Consider the following 21,245-nt stretch of genomic DNA (forward strand, 5'->3'; position numbering starts at 1 on the left):
CTTGCTTCCTGTCCAGGGAAGAATGGAGCAAGCCAATAGCAATTGATCTCTTAATATACGCCTTTAACATATGGTAAACCTGCACAATCTAATGGGATTCAATACAAGGGGCAGGGATGAGTCAAAATATTAGACAGCTGCAATGGAAATTTACCAAGCTGCCATGTGATCCGAAAATGCCTTTGTCTAGACATGGTGAAGCAGCATGTGGCTCAAGGTCATTTTTGCACGAGTAGACTAACTTAGGCTATGAAAAAAATAAAAATAAATCTCATTATTCAATCTTTTCTTGAAAAAGTGCGATTTTATTATTGTAATATTACGCTGGAAAAAATATATAAGTGTATTGTCATCTTACATTTCCCCCCACTTTGCACAATCTGATTTTATTTTTGCAATATTACTGAAAACAATTGTCCTTTTATGATCACGAGGTAGCTTAGTGTTTTACACAAGTGCATCAGCGGCTGCCGTGTTCCTCAGATGTACTGCACGTGTGTCTGCTCTGTGCAATTTCTTCTCTTCCTTATAAGTCCAATAAAAACTCTTGCATCGGATGAAACCAGAAGATGGTCCAAAGTGCAACTAGCGCACATGCTTTATACATTTCTGGTTTTCTTTTACAACGGTCATCCTCCACAACTCCACTTAAAGTGCAATTCATTAAGAGGAATAAAAGGGTCCTAACGCACACAAAAAAAAACTTTACAGCAGCTTAACCCTGATTTTTCCATTTCCTGCACAGTAGTAAATATAAGAGGGTCAAGTGCTCAGTTAAAATACACAGTGTAAATATATATATTTATTTTTTTAATAGTTTGCTCCCAGCGGGGCTGCTGGTGCCGGCGGGGCTCCAGACAGCACAGCACACACATAGATGGATCACTTTGTGTGTCCGTGTGTGTGTGTGTGTGTGTGTATAGGGGCGGAGGAAGATCGCTCATTAATGCTATAAAAAAGACGATCACAAACCAAGCTCCACACCACTCAGTCAGGCAGAGAGGACCGACCACTCCTGCTCGAACTCCGTAGAGGTTCTTCGTCATTTTGAATTGACTTCCTTTATGCTGAAAAACTACACTCGTAGTGGTCTTGAGTTTTGTTGTGTGATCTCGCGGGAGAAAAACCGCAACATCGGCTGTAAGCTCGACGGCGCACATCTACTTCGTTTTCTTCTTTTTTTTCTGCGCGCAAGGATGATGCTGCTGCTGGCGCGCACTTGGAATAAATGTTGGCTCCTGCTGCTGCTGCTGTTCGCCACCGCCGCCAGGTGCCATGCACCGGAGGGTCGCCCCAAGCCCAACTCCGTCAGGCCGGTTCTTCTTGCGGGTGTTGCGGCCGCGGAGGATCAAGCGCCCGCGGTCGCCTTCAACCGCTCGGCTGCAGGCACCGTCAAGAAATTCAACATCTTTGCGCAGGTAGCTCCCATCTTCAACTTGATTGGACGTGTTAATACTAGTAATGGTCGGGGACACCAATTTAAGGCACCAGTAAGTGTGCGTCACTGTAATATGACTTTAAGGCAGCATATTTTGTGTCGGATCTGATTGTGCAGGTGTCCAACATGCACGAAAGAATGATCTCCCGTTGTGGTCCTCTGCATCCCTGCGTTTGGTGATAATCTTGTATTGCATCGTGCAAATTGTTGAATCTAGTATTTTGCATATAGCCTACTTTAGTTGAACCGTTTTGAGAGTAGCATCTTTGAGAATATTTTTCTTTAAACCCTATAGAGAAGTTTAGACCAATGCAATACTAATCACCCAACCTCTCAAATTTGTAACTAGTAGGCCTATTACAACCACCCTTAAAATAATAAATACTTTTCTAATAACATTAACTACTTTTCATAAAATTGCATTTCCACCCTCAACAATACACATCTTTTTTTTTATCTTGAAAGAAAATTGACTTGAACTTTTCGTGCAAAAATAACGACTTTTTTTGCACTGTATAATAATCCAACAAAAAGACGTTTTATCTTGAAAAACTATCAACCTAAATCTAAATATGTGAAAAATAAATCACTTTTTTTTTTTTTTTTACCTGATGTAATGTATTTTTCTTGAAACAAAACCAACTGTATTCTATTATATTACAACTATGTCCCCCAAAGTATGATTTAATTCTCATGTCTCATGAAAATAAGATTACTCTTCTGACTTTTTCTCTCTAAAAAAAGTACAAATTCAATCTCAACAAAAAATAAAATATTTATAAATACTAATATTAAAAGGGGGAAAAATGTGACTGTCCTTTTAAATAAAGTAGCAGTATGCCATTCAAAATAAGGCTGCCTTATGTGCATGGTTATTGGCTATTCCAGGGATCAGACCCGTCGCCCCCTCCCTCATAAACTCTTAATTGCCTTTCAGACGTGACGCCACCGCGCACCTCCACAGTAAATCATTAACGGCAGCACAAATGTGAGGAAAAAAAGTGACCAGTGGGCCCCGGCACGCTTTTCTAGGCTTAGTGTGTCATTCAAGTGATCCTTGCAAGGATTAGGGGATTTTTTTTAACCAATGGGGGGGGGGGGGGGGGCATTTTACATCTGTCTCTTCCATACTCTAGCAGGACGAGAGTCTTTTAATGCTCAAGTGACACATTTGACAAATAGAACTGCGGAAAGAGGGAACCTAGGTTGTGCATGTAAGTTATTGAAAGTAGAAAAAAAGAAAAAAATGGCGCAAAAACTACACATTACCTTGCAAAACACATCAAATAAACACTTTTTTTTTTAACCCATAAGTGAAATTTCACATCAACAATACTTTTAGGGACCAAAGTATGCATAAGTTATAGAATAAATCAACTGATGTGAACCTGGCAGAGCGCTAGCATATTAACATTAGCATAAAATGCTAAGCATCTTACATTGAAATGGGCAAAAGAGCACACCTACAAATATTTTGGTTCTAAATGAAAGTCTCCACTATATATGACATGTTCAGACACAGTTCATCAGCAAATAATAGCTATTCACTCGGATAGCAACAAAAATGCTCAACTTACATCACACGGCCATCATTTTGGACCCAAGAAGGACCCTCCACCTGCCAAATGAGTCGTCCTTGCATATGCCCGTCCCATTTGTTACTTTTCAAAAAAAAATGTACTGCCCTCTTGTAATAAATTAGTTTACAAAAAATAATCATTCATTCGTCCATTTCATGAACCGCTTATTCCTAAAAACTATCAGTCAAAGTACAAAAATATTTGACATACATCACAAGACTTCAATTCAGTGAGCAACATATCATTAATTGCCTGGATTTGAGCTTTTAGTTTGGCTTTTTTCGTAAGAAGTACCTGGAGGTTTGAGAAGCTTCTCATCAGTGCTCTTTTTTGTTTTGCTGCGGTTTGTCCTTTTCGACATGGCCCTTGTGACATGCTCAATGGCGGCTGGTTGCCTGCAAAGTGTTGAGCGTGCTGACATCCTGCCCCGGGCCAGCAAGGATGCGAAAGCAGAGGCGAAAAACCTCAAACCCAAGCCTGCCAGACCTCAAATTTGAACGTCTGCTTGCACCTCGACCACTTTGATAATATGGGAAGCCATACGCGCGTGTGTGTGTGTGTGTGTGTGTGGGGGGGGGGGGGGGGGGGGTGTAGACCACCAGTCTACTAGCAGTAAAACAAGGCATGTCCAAGTTATGCCTGTAATGGCATTCATGGCAGGCATTTATATGGACACATACAGTACAGTAAGTGTGTGTGTGTGTGTGTGTGTGTGTGTGTGTGTGTGTGTGTGTGTGTGTGTGTGTGTGTGTGTGGCTGCCAGGAGGTTTTCCACACTTGTAAAGTTGCGGCCTCGGCCACATTATGTGGCTTTGACTGTATAACTTTTGACTGGCCCTCTGCATCCAGTCAGAGTGAGGCCATTTACAAGCGGAATAAATCAGGAGGTAAAAAGGGCCTTTCACCTGGCGTACGCGCTGTTGCCTTTTATTTAACAGACCTTGAAGGCGTCGGAAACCATCCGTGTATCCGTCCTCATCTGGTTTTCAGGACCATTTCGAGCCTGCAATGGAACTGACACATTTTGTAAACATCAAAGGCGATTTTAGCCGAAATGAAACAAACGTTTTTGTAACGCGCAAAGCACAATTTGTCCTTACAGTATCAAACATAGTAGACCAGACTACCCGAGACCAAGACAAGACCAAGACTTTGGGGGTCAAGACCAAGACAGAGAGAAGCCGAGACCGAGAAGAGACCAACACGAAGACAAGTCGAGACCGTGACAAGACCAAGAGCGTAAAGCAGAAGTCAACCGTAAACATTTATTGACAATAATATGTTATATGTGACCTCGCTAGTCTAAACACGACATTCTGATTAATGTTACATTTGTGGAATATGAGTTACGAGGCAGGATCCAGCCATTTTGCCACTTGCACTTGTCGACTTAAGATGACATCAGAGTTGCTCAAGGCTCAGGCAATGACCAATCACAGCTCGCCTGTTTTCTGAAGCTGAGCTGTGATTGGTTGTTACCTGAGACCTGAGCAACTGTGATGTCATTGTCACTCAACAGGAAGTGGCAAAATGGCCTCCTACTGATATTGATAAAAAAAAACTGCTAGATTTTGCTGTTTAACTCATATTCCACTAACGCAATATTGACCAAAATACTGTATTTAGTGGGGGTGCATAGAACATATTGTATAAAGACATTTTTTGGGTTGACTTCCCCTTTAACTTCTTTTTTTTTTCTGACAATTGGAAGGTGGAATTCAAATCTATTTCCAGAAATATTCATCTCTATAAGACAAAATTTGTTTTGCAGGTGTTAGCAGAGACCAGAGACCAAGACCTTCCAAATTTGACAGTCAAGCTCGAGCTCATGACCAAGACTAAGACTGGTCTTGAATGTTACAACACTACTATTTATAGTCTATATAAGATTTCCTGCCTGACCTGCACATATTCGTGAGTAAAATCGGTTCATGTATGTTAATTATACCACACATTGTACACGTTCAAAATTATTTTACCCGTGATTTTTTTTTTTTTAACATCAAATGTGGCATCTCAGGTTTTGGAAGTCTGCCGACAAATTTTCCAATCTTACCATGCGAACCAGGCTTTCGGCAATCGAGAATGTCGGATCTCACCGTATCACTTCCAAAACCGGACTCACATTTTCAGAGCCAACTGGCAACCTTCAAAGTGATTTGTCTTTTTTTCACGCTCTCACTTGTGAAATTGCTGGCATCATCTCACATAGCCTGCCAGCCCCGCATGAGAGTGTCTAAATAATAATTCATCCCCATGTGGAAAAATAAAAAAAAAGTGCTGTCAAGAAGAATGGACAGCATTATTAGATGGTGCGAAGCAGCAATATTTGTGCTGCAAATGTCTTAAAGACTATATTGCCTTTGATGTAGGTCAGGTTCATTGAAGACTCCAAATTACTTTTGATATTATAACAACACACACCTGACATTAGTTTAAGTCTTCATTGTACAAAAACGTACACTAGCTTGGTTATCAATGTTTACAAAAATGTGTATGTTAGTTTCACGGCTATATTTTTTGGGTGGGGGCGATTCCTAAAACATACAAATCGTGTTCAGCAAAGACTAAATCGTCAGTGTGTCTTTGATATTTACAAAATACATACATTGTATTAGTTGAAGGTTAAATTGTCTGTCTGTTTTTTGTTTTTGTTGTTTCCCTCCCCCAAAAATTGTCTTTTAGGTTAATCGAACAATTAAATAGTTGTCAGTGTTTTCCAAAACATACATTATGTACTGAAGACTTCATTGTGTCTTTGATGTTTACAAATATTAACGTGAGTTTCATTGATGGTAAATTGTCTTAAATGCGTGCAAAATCACAATCTTGGTTGATTTAAGACTAGAAAAAAAAAACGAATCGTCGTCAATATTCATGAAAATGAACACATTGAAGAATCAAATTTGTCTTTGATGATGACTAATCATGCACATTAGGTTCATGGAAGGCTAAATCGATTATGGTGTTTACAAAAACATTTACCGTAGGCATTAAAGACTTTGATGTATATTTGACGCTTATGAATATTGCACCGTTTGCTAGTTTTGACTAAATCATCTTCAGTGTTTACAAAAAATGTCCATGTTTGGCACTTTTACTGTATTTGAGGTTTACAAACATACATACTCTGTTAGTTTACTACATTTCCTTTATGGTTCTTAACATATAAATGAATTGACTAAAATTAGGTTTTCTATTGCCTTCGATGTTTACTAAAATGAGCATGATGGTCAAAATTGTCTTTGATATTTAGAAAAACACATATTGAAGGAATTGCTTTTCAGAAAGAAAAAAAAAAAAGTTTGATGAAGTCTTATGTTGGGTCGGCTCGGACTATTTTGCCTTTGATGATTAAATCGACCGCTCAAATGAAATCCATATTTGACTGGTGGGTGGCACTTAGTCACGGCGTGAGACTCAACCAGTCGCTTTCTACGCGATCTGCGATGGGCTCCGCTTTTAAAAGCCCCCCAACCCCCCCCCCCCCAACCCCCCCCCCCCCCCCCCCCACACCCCCCGCCGCCCCCACCACACTTCTTCCCCAGACCTGCCTGTGAAGCGACCTTAATGAGCTGAGAAAGTCGGGCGGAGGTGTGGCGGCTTGTTAGCGCCGCAGTCGGCCTCCCGTCCGGTGGCCTTTCCAGTCTGCTGCTCCCTCGGGTGCCGGCAGGGCCCCCCTAGCCCCGACCTATTAGGGGGCCTCCTGCGGCGACCTCATTTGCCGTAATTGGACCTGTTAATGACAGAGGAGACCTGCCGTGGTTTAAAGACATTGTCTGTAAGCTTAACAAGTCAAGATGTCTTGTTTCCTCCCCAAAGAAGTCGGGGTCCAAAGTTCACAGACATGTTTGGACTGTTAAAGGACGCCAACGTTGGCATTTGAAGGCCGGGGTTTTTTGTCGGACTGATTCATCCTCGGTTTATTTGATATCTGCTGTCTTTTGTTTTCTGTTTGTTTACTCGACGAGGTTCTTTTTTTATTTGACTCTGCAAGGCCTCTGCAAGCAATTATTTTGTCATCCACTGGTATAAACCTTCAAGTGCACAGACACAGGGATCACTTTTTATCTTTTCCTTTTAATCAAGTAGGATTCCTATTCTGGCTCACGTCACGTGTCATTTGTTGCGGTTCCTGTTTATGTCACGTTTGCTGTTAGAATGTGCGGTACATACATTCTTCTATAGGCCAAATAAATGGCCCTTGCTTATGTCACTCATTTGTAATATTCTCGTTCCTCTTGCCAAGGGAGCTCATCTAAGTTTGGAGACTTCAGATCTATTTCTTCTTTTTGTTGCTTTGGTCTGTCCTGGATAAGATTCAGGTCTTACTTTTCTCTGCTCTGAGTCCTGAAGTCCCTTTTTCCACAAATCTCAAAAGAGAATTATAGTTTCTTTCTATTGTACCGTCTTTAAAACCTTCATTCAACTACATTAACCCATTGCGATCAGCATCTCATGGACATCCTGGTGAAGACTGTCATAAGAACAGTTACAATGAGGGGACAGTATACAAGTAGAGCATACAATGTTTGAGGTGCAGTCGATTAAAAAAAAAGTACACAACAAACAATACTTTAAAATCTAAAACACAGACACTGTGTCGTGGTCTTAAACTGGTAGGCCCTGAGGATGGAGAACTCCAAATGGAATAACTTCGGAGAGTTTCATTTCTCTCTCCTCGATTCGGTCCTTGTCCATGGCAAGTGCCGCGCACGAACGCCACTGAAGTACTCTGGAGCACTTTATCAGTCCAAACGGGTCTGAACTTTGGACCCCGACTTCTTTTGAAGGAAACAACACATCTTGACTTGTTACGCTTACAGACAATGTCTTTAATGTTCTAGAGTCTAGAACCAACCTGATGATTTCTTTTTTTAAGCCCTCAAATTTACCAAAAGACCAGAATGCTGTAAGGCTTCGGATGTAGTCATTGGTAAATGGATAAATTCTTGCGGCACCGTGGTTGGGAATCACTGGAATAGGGATAAGGTCTCAATCTCAATCCTTCAGCACTATCATCAGTGCAACAACTGGGCCAACTCCCATTTATAAAATGGCTGCACCCATTAAAACCAGTCATCATCTCCCCCGCAATAATATCCCAGAAAGTGAAGTTGATAGATTGGCAGAGGACTCAGAAAGTAATGTGCTTTAGCTTGGGTACCAATGAATCTTGTTTATCATCTTTCATGAACTATTGCTAGATTTCATTGATGTTTGGAATGAACTCAAGTCTGAGGAAAACCACAATATCTGTAAAAACAAGTACACAGAAGAAGTAACTATTGCTATATAAATCACCCAGATTTTATTGCAGCCATAAAACTTCTGAACAAAAAAAATCACCCTCCTGCAAAATTACGACAAAGGGATTAGCCGCCTCGAGTTCTCAGTGACTTAATGTGAATTTTTCAAAATTTGTTGTTTATAGAGAAAAGTTGCTAAAAGATTCCAGTCACATTTCAAAAAGTAGTTACATTTGTTGCATTTGGGAAAAAAAATAGTTGTGAGGATAGTCTAAACAACTAAAGTTACAAGTTGGCATCAGTGTCCTAATTCCTTCTTTTTTTTTTCTTTACACAAAGTTCCACTGACATGAGCTGTACAGCGCAACAGTGTTTTGCTTGTAAATACGGGTTCCACAACACTGCTTTTTAGAGATTGTTGACCCCGCAGCATGAATGGAAGTGGGTTTGGCGGAGGGGGGGGGGTGTGTTGGGTGTCGCTTCCCTCATGGCGCTTGCGTCTGTCTCCGTCCTTATCGCCTCGGCCGGCATGCCGAGAGTAGCCGCGGAGTAAAATAGCTGTCGGGGGCCACTTCCTGCGCGGGATCTAAGGCTTACTCTTTTATGTGCGGGGCAAAAAATAAGGGAGCGACAACAAGAGATGAGACGCATCCCGAATTAAAGCCACACGTCCCTCAGAAGTAGCGAATGAGGCGTTTTAAAATACCGCCAGATAAGGTGAGGTAATCAGATGGAAAGATGGAGAGGTGGGGAGGCTTGACTCACCACATTTCAAAGACTTGGCTGTGATGGAAGAGGTGAGGCCCATTTTTCTTCCACACCTACGACGTGGATGCGAGCCTGTGAGACAGATAAAACGTACGTAGCGGTATGAAGTATTGTAAGCAGCTGGTAACCGTCCATTTGTCTTCATATTGGTGTCAAAAAGAACTCCAGCAGAACATTTTTTGTAACCACCGTGGCCATTTGCGACTCTGGAGCATGAAACCAATTGGAAGTCGCACAGTTTTGTTTTCAGCTCGATTCCATTAAGCATTGCAAATGTGAAAATGATCAATTTTCAGATTTATGATTCAAGAACCAGAAGAACTAAGATCACTTCCCAGTTGGAATTGATGTGAATTTCTTCAAACTTAATGTGTTTATTGAGAGCGTGTGGTGGAATCTGCTTGACAACAGTCCAAAAATCAACCAGCTTCTGCTGCCATGCGCAAAACAAGAGAACCACATCATTTCTGGTACCAACAAAAAGCTAAAAGCTCAACAATCAGTCAAACCAAACCAACACCTAGGATTTTCCCAGTGAAACGTTTTCAACACACTGCTGTTTTTGGCAGCCATTTTAAGTTTAGTCTTAGGCCACTTCTCAATATGAAGAACGCAGAATATACGGTCATGTGAACTCGCCAAGTATGGTCTTCCTGAGAAAGTCAGTAACAACATTCTTCCTAAGAATGCAGGTGACTTTGTAAATTGGAATGCAGTGTACTTGCCCCTCCCCCGACGCTGACATATTTCTCTGATAGCAGCACGAAATGCATTTTGGGATATTTTTATGGCTAAGTCTTCGAAATCCTTGGTTTAAGCGAGCTGACAAGAACAACATCTGCGTATTCCGTTGTTCTTGATTTATTCGTACTTCCAATTGGAACAGTACTTCGGCCTCGACATTTCGCACAATCACAAGGACGTACGATCAGACAGGAACGCAAATTGAGAAACGACTTTTGGTCGAAGATACACTCTGTGACGGTTTTAATCTACGAAAACTAAAAGAAAACAAGAAACATAGAGTCACTTATGTTTTTCAAAATTAATAGTGATAATTCACATTTATTTAATAAGAATTCATAACAAATGACTTTTCAAAAATAGTACAATGTTGAGGAAATAGAATGGCCTCAACCTTCAAACAAGCAAAACAACAATACAATAGATGAACCACATGACTAGCATGGTAGCACCCACTTTATATTTGAGATTTTTGATCTGTCACTTGAGCAATGGCTAAAAATATAAGGAACCTATACCATTTGTTTTGTGTGTGCGTGTGCAACAGGTCTGCTACATTTCCCTCCTCCTCGCCAGCCAAAAACCCCTGCATGTTCACAACAAAACAGTAGCTAACACACATAAGCTCATGCATAGATGTTAGCACAATTAGCTTTAGCCTGGAGCTAGCTAGCAGTCCATTTGCGCCATGGTGTTATGTGGAAAACTTTTAACCTTAGTATAAAATGTATCAACGGCTGATTGCAGATTAACATACAATATGTAACGTATAAGATATTGCAATGAACTGGGTTACGTGTGTTTTCATGTGTGATGCTGTTGAGCGGTTGTTGTGAACGTGTCATGAGTGCAGTGGAAATGTTAGTGAAAAGATCCACTCCAGTGTTTCCCACACCGTGTTAATACTTGGGCGGGCCACCCAAGTAAATTGGCCAGCACTCAAAAAGTTTTCAAGAAAATGTATTAACAATATATATATTATATACACTTATATATATAAAATATATATAAGTGTCACGGCAGGGTATACCGCATGTAACGTTAGCTCACAATTTGTGCTTTTAGAATGTGTTTTCAATTCAAAAAGGTATTTTGTAAACACCCCGGTATGATGTGAAGGACAAATCTCATTTGTTATCATGTGGCAGTTATTGTTCTCTAATTAGTTTTAGGTCATGTGGTTGGGTCTGGCTTTGCTTTCACTTACACTAAATCACATACCCTGGAAGAATGTGGTTGCTTCACAATGTTTTGTCTTGTTAGCATTATCATGTCATTTTCTGGAGTGGTGAAGACATCCAACAGTCTAACCGTCCTTTGTTTTCCCACAAAAATGACACAAAACTGAAAGACAATAGGAGGCGATGTTAAATAATAGTTTCATGACATACGTACATATGGACGTTTGTTTGTGCCAGAACGACATGCAAAGGCAATTAAATAGATGAAAAGAATATGAATAAATGAACTAGAGTGGTAAACATGCATGATATTGACCATCGGTTAATTAGCTCTTGCAATACAGTATGTAATAATGATACTGAACCGAATTTTTTATCATATTTTCAGGCCCAATTTATTACCCACCTCCTGAGATGGATACAAAAGGGTGGATTTAGCTGCGTAATTCATATGCCAAAGACACAATATTAATCAGAAAAATGTTTAGACTAGTGGGGCCACATAGAACATAATATTGTAAAGAACATTTTTTGACTCGACTTCTAACGACTTCCAGTTTGTTGAAATCTGAATAGCGAGAGATTGATTGAAACGTGGCGTTGTGTTGACCACCCGTTGGAAATTCCTCCATTTGTTTATTCATCTTAAAAGTGACCGCAATTTGCATTGGCCAACGTGTGGGCCAAACATGTTGTTTTAATATCGAGGGATCTAAAAAAATTATAATAATAAACTCATATCTGCGGCTGCACCGATGTTACTTTTTTTTTTTTAAACCAAGTGCTAGCAAAAGTCAACATGACTTTCATGCTATCAAAACAATGGCTTTGTTAATGTTAACCTGAATAAGAAAAATTATAATGGTAATTAAAAAATATATATATTCATTACTAGGGGTGTACCCAAAAAATCGATTCTCATTCGATTTTAAATGGCCCAAAATCTATTTTATTTAAATTATTTTATACTGTCTTTGCTTTGTTTGTGTGCGCCTTTATTGGGAGCGCTGTTTATGTTGTACCCGATTTGGCCACTCAGGGGCAATGTGGTTCCACGCGGTCTGATACACTGTTAAGTTGTAGCCACATTAGAGAGTAGAACGAAAAAGTCACGATCAAGTTATTCCAATAAAAGTTGTTTGGTTTTTTTCAGCGTGGAGCTGTTCTTTTGAGTGACAAAAGTGCCGCGAGTAGCGCGCTAGTTAGCATTAGCGAGTCAGACTGGAGTAAATCATTACAACGGATGGATGGATTTTACATTGTAAAGTCATCCGCATAGGTTGAAAAAAAGTCTATTTTGACAAAGTAAGTAGGGCAAAGTTCACATTTGTTTTCAAATGTAGGGAGTAAAAGTAAAAATACGTCAGAAAAAGGAATACTTACAGGTACCTAAAAAAGAAAAGTACAATAACAACGTATTGTACATGTATGGGCTCTGTATATAAAGATGTTGCAGCTGCGGAAACGCGCTTGACCAACCTGATCCGGAGACGGGCACGTTTTCGGCGCAGTAATTCACTTCTCCGAAATTGATTTGTGACACGCTTCCTGTCCAACTGCTCTGCCTCGCCCCCGAGTCCCGCGGCAACAGCGCTTACACGTGTGAGGAATTACACCAAGATGCCACGTCCAATGAAAGCCTCAAACTCAGAGCTCCTCCTTAATTTAGGTACAGTGTTACCGCTGCTATTCTTTCTCAGCAGATTTTTAAGTATTCTTTTTTTTTTTTTTTAAATACGGGATTTTAAACTAAACCGGTGTGTCTGAATTTACAGTTGCTCGCCTTCAGTTTAGTGTAGTATCACGTGCCACGACATGTTGGGCAGCACTCAGCTCTACTGGATGCAGACGCAAAAAAATTAAGAGGAGGCAGAGAGCTACTGTATGCTAATCTACGTTAGCCCATCAATGGCATTTCTGTGTGAGTGTCTTGGCGTGAGCTGTGACTGAAAGCAGCTCCCGCGTGAGTATCCTCATCGTGTTCAATAAATGGCCGAAAAGTGCATCGGCCAGCGTGGCTCTCCTTTCCCGCATGTAAAGGGCATTACAGTTAGTGTACTGTCAAAAACGCTGAAATGACGGTTTCAAAAGAAAACATGACGTACCACTATATAGTGGGGAAACATTGTATTTATGTTTTTGCTTTATAAACAGTATGTTCATTTTATGATTAGAGAATTAGTAAATAATACTAATAAGTAGACAATATGGGGGACATTTTACAACAAGTGGTTGATTTCTCAAATCAGTCCTTCTGAACCCCAAGTCAACTTTTTACGCAAAACATTCTTCTTCTCAATAACAACAGACAAGCAGACAAAAACAACACACCGACAATCACGTTGGCACGACAAGAGAAATATGGCTGTAAAAACAAAGCCAGCTTAGAACAAACTACGCAAACAAGACTGGAATGGACTCTAAAGGAGTATGATTAGTGGGGTAATTACCCCCGAGGTACGTCTGCAGGGCTCATTAAGTCGCCAAATGCTTGGAGAGAGAGAGTTTGCTTTTGGAAATCTAATTGCTCCAATTGTCTGGCGCGCATAAAAATAACAACAAGGACGGTGAGAAAAAAGTAAGTCTGCGCTTACAAGAGTCCAGACGTGAAGTGGGTTTACTACTGGACGGTGTCCTGAAGAGACACAAAACGACTGGATGGACAACAGTGTTGTTTTCTAAAGAGGAGTCGCAGGTTCAGACACACAAACAATGGGTTGGTTAAGGGATAAACATTGAACATAACCTGTGATGTCTTATTTCGTGGCTACGTTCAATGACGTCATTGATCGATCGGGCAAATTAGGACATTACAGCCGATCATCAATTTTGCAAAAAAATGCTAAATTTCCATGGAATATTATTATTATTATTATTATATAAATTTAGGACCAGACTGATGGAGCGTTGTGTTTCAGTAAAAGGAATCATCTTATGGAACAATCTTAATGAAGAAATCAAAGAATCCAATTCAAAAATTACATTTAAAAGAATGATTAAATCAATCTTAATAAAGAAATGTGAACGAGATTAAGTTTGAACATAATGCCATTGTCACTTTTGTTGTTAGGAATGTCAGAAATTATAAACCGAGATGTGACTGAGACGAGCTGTCTTAATTTTATTTTGTTTAGTATTTTGTTGTTTATGTTTTATTTATTTATTACTTCACCTTGTAGAAGAAACGGGGCAGACTTTTCTTCTTTCTGCTCCTTTTCATTCAACGATGAAGAATATTGTTTTATATTGTCTTTTTCCCCCCAATTTTTATTTAAATTTTTTACTAATGAATGAAATAAATTATTGAAATGGGAAAAAAAGAAGGAAAATATCATCCGCTCCTGATCCAGCCAGCGTAAAGTCTAATTATAAGGAACAAATTACAACCACTAACTCACAATATGATGAAAATAATATTTTTTAGGGGGGGAAAAACTACAAGAATGAAGTAGTGTTTAGGGGAAAAAGAAAAGTCAAAAATTTTTGAATAAAAAAAATTGTGTTCTTGTGAAAATAAAGTAGTACAGTATTTTATTATTATTATTTTTTAAATAGGAATTTCACAATAGCAACATAGTTATTACTTGGGGGAATCATATGATCTTTCAGGAAAACGTCACCCAACCCCCCCCCCAAAAAAAATTATTTTGTCAATGTCAATCCCTTCCAACTATTTCTATTTCATCCGCTTTCTGCGCAAATGATTTGAAGTGAATTGTTGTGCTTCCTCAGCAGGTGTATCCGTGCAGCAATGACAAAGAGTGCAGCGTGGGAAGTTACTGCCACAGCCCCCACCAGACGCCGTCGCGCTGCCTGGCCTGCCGCAGGAGAAAGAAGCGCTGCCACCGGGACGCCATGTGTTGCCCCGGCAACCGCTGCCATAACTGTACGTCCCAAAACAACAAAAGTACTGCTATATGCCTTTAAAGCAAATATCAGGTCTGTGGCATAGAGCAAACAATTATTTATCGGATGAATGCTTTTTAAATAGAAATGATATTTTACACTAATGACGGAAATATAACGAGGTTGCGGTAGGTGAACCGTATTCTAGTCGAATGATCAGCTAATCGCTCATCTTGGCAACTTTTTCAGATATTTGCATGGCGATCTCCGAGAGCGTGATCTCGCCTCACATCTCCGCCTTGGACCAACACAACAAGCTCTCCGCCAAAGATCACAGCTGGAGGAAGAGCATGGGGAAAACGCAAGCCAAGCATTCTCTCAAAGGTGGGATGACATCCTGGAACTTTCTCAAAGTTTTTGGGGTCTGGGGACTACTTTTAAGGTTGACGTTTTTTCTAAGGACCGCCTCATCACCCCCCAAATTCTTGACAATAATATATTCTATTCTAAATACGGTATTGTGGTTAATATTACGTTAATGAAAAAGGAGTTAAGCAGCAAAATCCAGCAATTTTATCAATATCAGAAGGCGGCCATTTTGCCACTTGCTGTCGCGTGAAAATGACATCACAGTTGCTCGGGTCTCAGGTAACAAACAATCACAGCCCAGCTTCAGAAAACAGGTGAGCTGTGATTGGTCACTGCCTGAGCCCGAGCAACTGTGATGTCATTTTCAATCGACGGCTCGTGGCAAAATGGCCGCCACCTGAGATGGATAAAAAACGGCTGGATTTTGCTGCATAACTCATATTCCACAAATGTAATGTTAATTGGAATGTCATGTTTAGACTAGTGAGGTCACATTTAACAATTTGACAACAAATGTTTAAGGTTGACTTCTTCTTTAATGCCAACAACAGAGAGGAGCAGTGTGTGTTGCTAATTTAGCCATTTGGTCACAATGTAGAATGCGACAGAGAGACTAAAGACTAAATGTAGATATGTTTTTAAAATGGCCTCACTGCAATGTGAATGTCAGAAAAAACCCCCGATTGATTTTACTGTATACAAAAGGAAACAATATATATATATATATTAAGGGTGTGAATTGCCTAGTACCTGGCGATTTGATTCGTATCACGATTCATAGGTCCCGATTCGATTAGATTAATCCCGATACGAATCTATAAATTGATTATTGCGATTTTTTAAAAACTAATTTAGAAAATACAAATCAGTAAACTTGTACATAAGCACTGTAAGATTTGTATGAAATTTATTTATCTGAAAATTCAGGCTTATAACTGAGTGCATTTAACAAACAGGTTGCAGTCTGTTTCATGTTTAAACAGCACTGAAATAAAATATAAAGGCTCAATGTTCCATTAATATAACATTCTTCCATGCTTAATGTGTGAATCTTAACCCTAAGACGTTTTGTTGAATATTTCCATAAAAAAAATAGATTTTTAAAAATCGATTCGGCTGCATATTTAATCGATTCGAGAATTGTGTGCTGTAATATCGCGATATATTGCTGTATCGATTTCTTCTAACACCCCTAATATATATATATATATATATATATATATATATATATATATATATATATATATATATATATATATATATATATATATATATATATATATATATATATATATATATATGTACTATGGCTCATGGTACCTCCTGCTGCCAACCAGAGCCCCAAACTATGTTGACAACTGCCTCGCTCCTCATATTTAAAACCAAAGTACAGGTTGCATACTCGAAACCACAGTTACCCCCCTCCTTGCTGTTTGCGCACCGATAGTGGAGGTCATTAAAACGTCCACCTAGACAGAAAAAAACAGTGCGACGCCACAGAATTAGAGTTTAGCAAAACAGCGGGGAAAAAAAAAACAACACTTGTCCAGCTCAGCCTCTACTTAGTGTTCATGTCACCACATTATAAACATGAATCAATGCGTCTGTCTGCAAATAAATGACATGAGTTGTTGGTGCTAGTAGTATGCTTTTTTTTTTTTTTTACCTTTTACAGAATCCTGACTAGTTTTTTAGAATTATTGTATAACTTCTACCTTACATTGTTAGAAACAGATGTGCAGTAGGAGTCGAACGAATCCCTCAAGGTGCTATCAACTGTATACTAATGTACTCTGTCAGGATTCCAAGGTCATTTTATAAAGTTGACAACTAGACTTAGTAGCCCTAAAAATGTGCCACAGTGTACAGCGCAGCCAAACCTGATTTGGCCTGATGTATTTATAAAGTACAGCAATGTACTGTACTTCCAGCTCAGACACATACTTGTGCCTTGACGGTCCTGAAAAAGTTAGAAAACGACTAACTTAGTCCTAGAGTACAACAAGAACATAAAACCCAAACTCAGCTCAGAGAACATTATTGTCAAATTTCCACTTGGATTTGTGCAAGAAACAGTAGCAGCTGTTGTCAAACTTAGCAGTATACTAAACAATAAACCGTCTCGTGATCAATCGCGCAACTGTTGACAGTTATATGGATCAGAATGCTTGACAATAACCCTTGTGTGAATTGCTCGATCACATGTACTGGAAGTAGCATTTCTAAGAAAATGTTGTCAAGGCATTCCGACACCCAAATGCCAACACGAGACGTAACATCAACATTTCAGAGAAAATAAACAGCCGTAAAAAGCGGAAGGTTTTATTTAGACTGGCTATGTTATTTTACCTTCTAAAAAGGAAACTAAACATGTGAAAATACTTATTTTAATGTATATATATATATATGTGTCGTTTTGTATACAGTAAAATCAATAGTTTTTATTTCTGACATTCACATTGTGCATTCTAGAAACATTGCCAGTGGGGCCATTTTAAAAACAAATCTACATTTTAGTTTAACTTAGTATTTCTGAATGTCTTTAAGCAAAGTTTTTCTCCCATTTTTTTTTTCAAGATAAGATCTATCGCAGTGTAATTTTGAGAACATTTAATGTGCAGACCTCACAAGTCAAAATCAAAACTAAGGACTTTATTGTGAAAGAAACAAATAACATTACTATATTGATATTATGAATAATGTATACTTTAAATGACTTCGCCTCCCGGTTGACGTACGACATAGCATACCATAATTCATTTCCCGTTTCCGGTTCTGTTTAGCGAGTATGATTTTCTCTCGTCCACACTTTTATTCGTTTGCCTGCTATTTTGCTGTTCAAAGACGGCCTCGCTCAGTTTTCATGTAGTTTCAGCCATGCTTCTTTGAAGTGTCCTCAAACACCCATCATTTCAATCTTAGGTTAGCGTTAGCAGTTAGCATGGCTTCTCTGTCTTTCCTCGTCATTCATCAGAACAATTCTTGTCAGATGTGTAGCTTATTCACCGCCACGCAGGCTATGATTACCGACGTAGGAGTGACGACATGTTTAGCTGCACTCGTAGCCGGCCGAAACGTGTTGCTAACTAGCTAGTGTGGCGTACGTAGCATCGAGCTTGCCTCGATTTCCGACTGGCACAGGTGACATGAGCGAGTTGCTCCACTTTAGCACGCATTTAACCGTCTGACTCTCCGCCTCTCAGTTTTGCTGTTCAGCGTGTTTTAATGAGGCGCAAAACGCTAATTTGGACTTCTACTTAGCATAATAGCATTCACACTGATGACATAACTGATAACTGAAATATTTTATAAATAGGGGATGAAAAATCCCCTAATAAATTAAAAGTCACCATAACGCACTTTTTTCCAAGACTTAACGCAGGTATACAAAGAAAACCACTCACGCAGTCTCATATTTTCTTCCAAGGTCACGAGGGCGACCCGTGCCTGCGCACGTCCGACTGCTCTGAGGGCTACTGCTGCGCCCGCCACTTCTGGACCAAAATCTGTAAGCCGGTGCTGCGACTGGCCGAGGTTTGCAGCAAGCAGAGGAAGAAAGGCTCGCACAGCCTGGAGATCTTCCAACGCTGCGACTGCGCCAAGGGCCTCTCGTGCAAGGTGTGGAAAGATGCCACCTCGTCGTCCAAGGCCAGACTGCACATGTGCCAGAAGATCTGAAGGCGGAGGAGCCAGCCCAGCAAACTTTTTTTTTTTTTTTCCCCGTATAGCGATGGAGTAAAAAGACTCGACTGCGTGGGTGTTACTCCACGTTGATGACATTCAGGGATGGAGGGACTCCAGGCGGAGACGTTAACGCAGAAGCCGCATTATTATTGTTAATATGACTGCCCAGTGCATTCTTTAACATGCTGCAAAGTCCATTTTCTCAAAAGTCCTTCTGTTATTACCGTGCGAGAGCTTTTCCATGATGACAAATGTGTACAAGTCTACAAGTCAGTCGCTCAGAGTTAGCTACTGCAAGCTTTTTAGAAAATATTGGGCTTTTAGCAGAACAGAATAGCAATGATGTCATGTAGGCAAGGTATGAAAATGTCCTATCACCGTTTTAATGGCCTATCTTTTCTTTTTTGTCTTTTCTCCACCAGCACAAATATGACAATAACGCTAGTTGAAAAAAAAAAAAAAAAAACATAATTGGATCATAACGATCATTTAAAAATGTAAACAGTAATAGCTATGTTGGCTATGATAGTGTATATAAAAAATAAGGACAAAAAAAACTTTAAAGAGTAATGCCAGTGCTAAATATGGTAGTTATAATAATTTACTTATTTTAAACACACCTTTTAAATTAACTTTTCTAAATGCGAGCGTAACAATAAGAAAAGAAAAAGCTATGCAAAGTAGGTACTATTGATCATTTACAGACATAAAAACACTATATACTAGCATTAGCAACAATTAGCAGCTAGAGCACATACAAACAACTTTTCATACTCGCGTTCACAGTGCCCCGTCGCACTTATGGCCAATTTAGAGACAGCTGCTAAGAAGGATGTTTTTTTTTTTGTGATGTGGGTTTTACACACAGTTAATACTAACCATTTTAAATGTTTTCACGGGTTATCTGTATAACCGCTTCATTCCTAATGCCACCCGCATGCTCAAACGACACATGCTAATGTTAGCTTACACTATTGTCGTGCCTTAGCTCTGGACACTTTCGTATTTTACGCCACAGTCTCACCTTTGCTACATCGCTCCCATTTCCTTGCCACCCCCCAGTCTTCTCTCAGATGTATTAAAAGAAGTACACAGTTACAAATGTGAGACATCACCAACGACAGACAAGTCATCTATTAGCCACGAGTATTCCGTCCATTGTTCGGCTTAATTGTAAATGTCATGGGACCGTTGCGTTTACTTCTCTAGTTCTGCTTTTTCCGTTTATTGAAGGATACGACGGGAAATGTTTTCAAAAGTTAGCTGGGTCAAAATATGCCAGAAGATAGATCAGACCGGCGGCTAGCCAGCTAGCCGTCAATTTTTTTGAAAGCAGTAGCCTGTAGTCTCCTCTTCCACTACTTCAGTTGCAACCCTTTCAAAATATAGATACGCTTTTATATTGTAAATAGAATGGAGGCGACGACGACGACGACATATTTAAGAAACAGTGTATATCATGTACATATAATGAGATTTAAAACCTAAATGATATAGATAATCTAGGTGAGAAGAGAGAAGGGACCAAATGTTAGCCATACAAGTAGTAGAGATTTTAGACGGAATATGCATCGCAAGGAAAGTTACTGCAACACAAATACAAACATTGTGTAAAAGGTATGTATATGATGTTAAGATTTATATCCAACAATTTTTTTTTTGTGTGTGAATAATTCCTATTGATTTGTTTTGCATATTTACAGCGATGAACAAATTAAAGAATGTATTTTGTATTAACAGATTGAGTTTGACTTTGCACTACACTGTACATGACGATCACACGCAATATTAATCAGAATACCTTGTTCAGACCAGTGCGTAGAACATACTGTCAAATAATTTTGGGGGGTTGATTTCCTCTCTAACATATTTTCTATGCATGACAGTTAAGAATGTTAAACGTTACTCACTGAACAGCTAAAAGATGGACAAAGGATCTGATCATGACTGCTGAACAGAATCAGAAGAAGAGCTGATTGTTCAAGTAAGGGAGCGGGTGCTGATAAAAACCAAAATAGACAGAACAGGTGGAACTAATTAGCATCATGGGGGGGAAAAAGATGGAAAAATAATTTTACTCAATAAAAAAAAGCCCAACACAAGAAATTATAAAATCCCTAAGCGTCTATTGACAGACTGATGCTTTTTCATTTAGTCGGTTGAGGACGCTGCTAAACCAGATTGACATTTTTTCCATATTTTCTCCAAAACGTGACGGAAGCGCTTTGCGTGTTTACGCCTGGCAGAGAAAAGTTCCACGCAGGCATTTTAACGTGGACCTTCAGCACACCCAAATACTTCATGCGCGAGTTATGAGTGAGACAAACAATTCGGTGAACCCACATCTGCATAACAGCTCTGCTTGTGTGACTTTAATCCGAAACAA

At 39.5% G+C, this 21,245-nt stretch overlaps 1 protein-coding gene and 1 long non-coding RNA gene across 2 annotated transcripts; one reads left to right on the forward strand and one right to left on the reverse strand.

Annotated features, from left to right (window-relative positions):
- The first annotated feature begins 998 nt into the window (after positions 1-998).
- dkk2 (dickkopf WNT signaling pathway inhibitor 2) lies at positions 999-20,596 on the forward strand. Its single transcript, XM_086081926.1, has 4 exons — positions 999-1,418; positions 14,693-14,846; positions 15,056-15,190; positions 18,603-20,596. The coding sequence occupies exons 1-4, from the start codon at positions 1,065-1,067 to the stop codon at positions 18,851-18,853; spliced, it is 894 nt and encodes a 297-aa protein (XP_085938052.1). The 5' UTR covers positions 999-1,064; the 3' UTR covers positions 18,854-20,596.
- LOC147169387 (uncharacterized) lies at positions 8,410-18,845 on the reverse strand. The gene is made up of 3 exons (XR_015095740.1): positions 18,580-18,845; positions 9,033-9,107; positions 8,410-8,865 (listed from the first exon to the last, which is right to left on the reverse strand). It is a non-coding gene; the product is annotated as an uncharacterized LOC147169387 (long non-coding RNA).
- Positions 20,597-21,245: the final 649 nt, after the last annotated feature.

This window comes from Leptonotus elevatus, chromosome 8 (assembly GCF_054856555.1).
Source record: "Leptonotus elevatus isolate MCC_2025b chromosome 8, RoL_Lele_1.0, whole genome shotgun sequence".
Taxonomy (NCBI): Eukaryota; Metazoa; Chordata; class Actinopteri; order Syngnathiformes; family Syngnathidae; genus Leptonotus; species Leptonotus elevatus.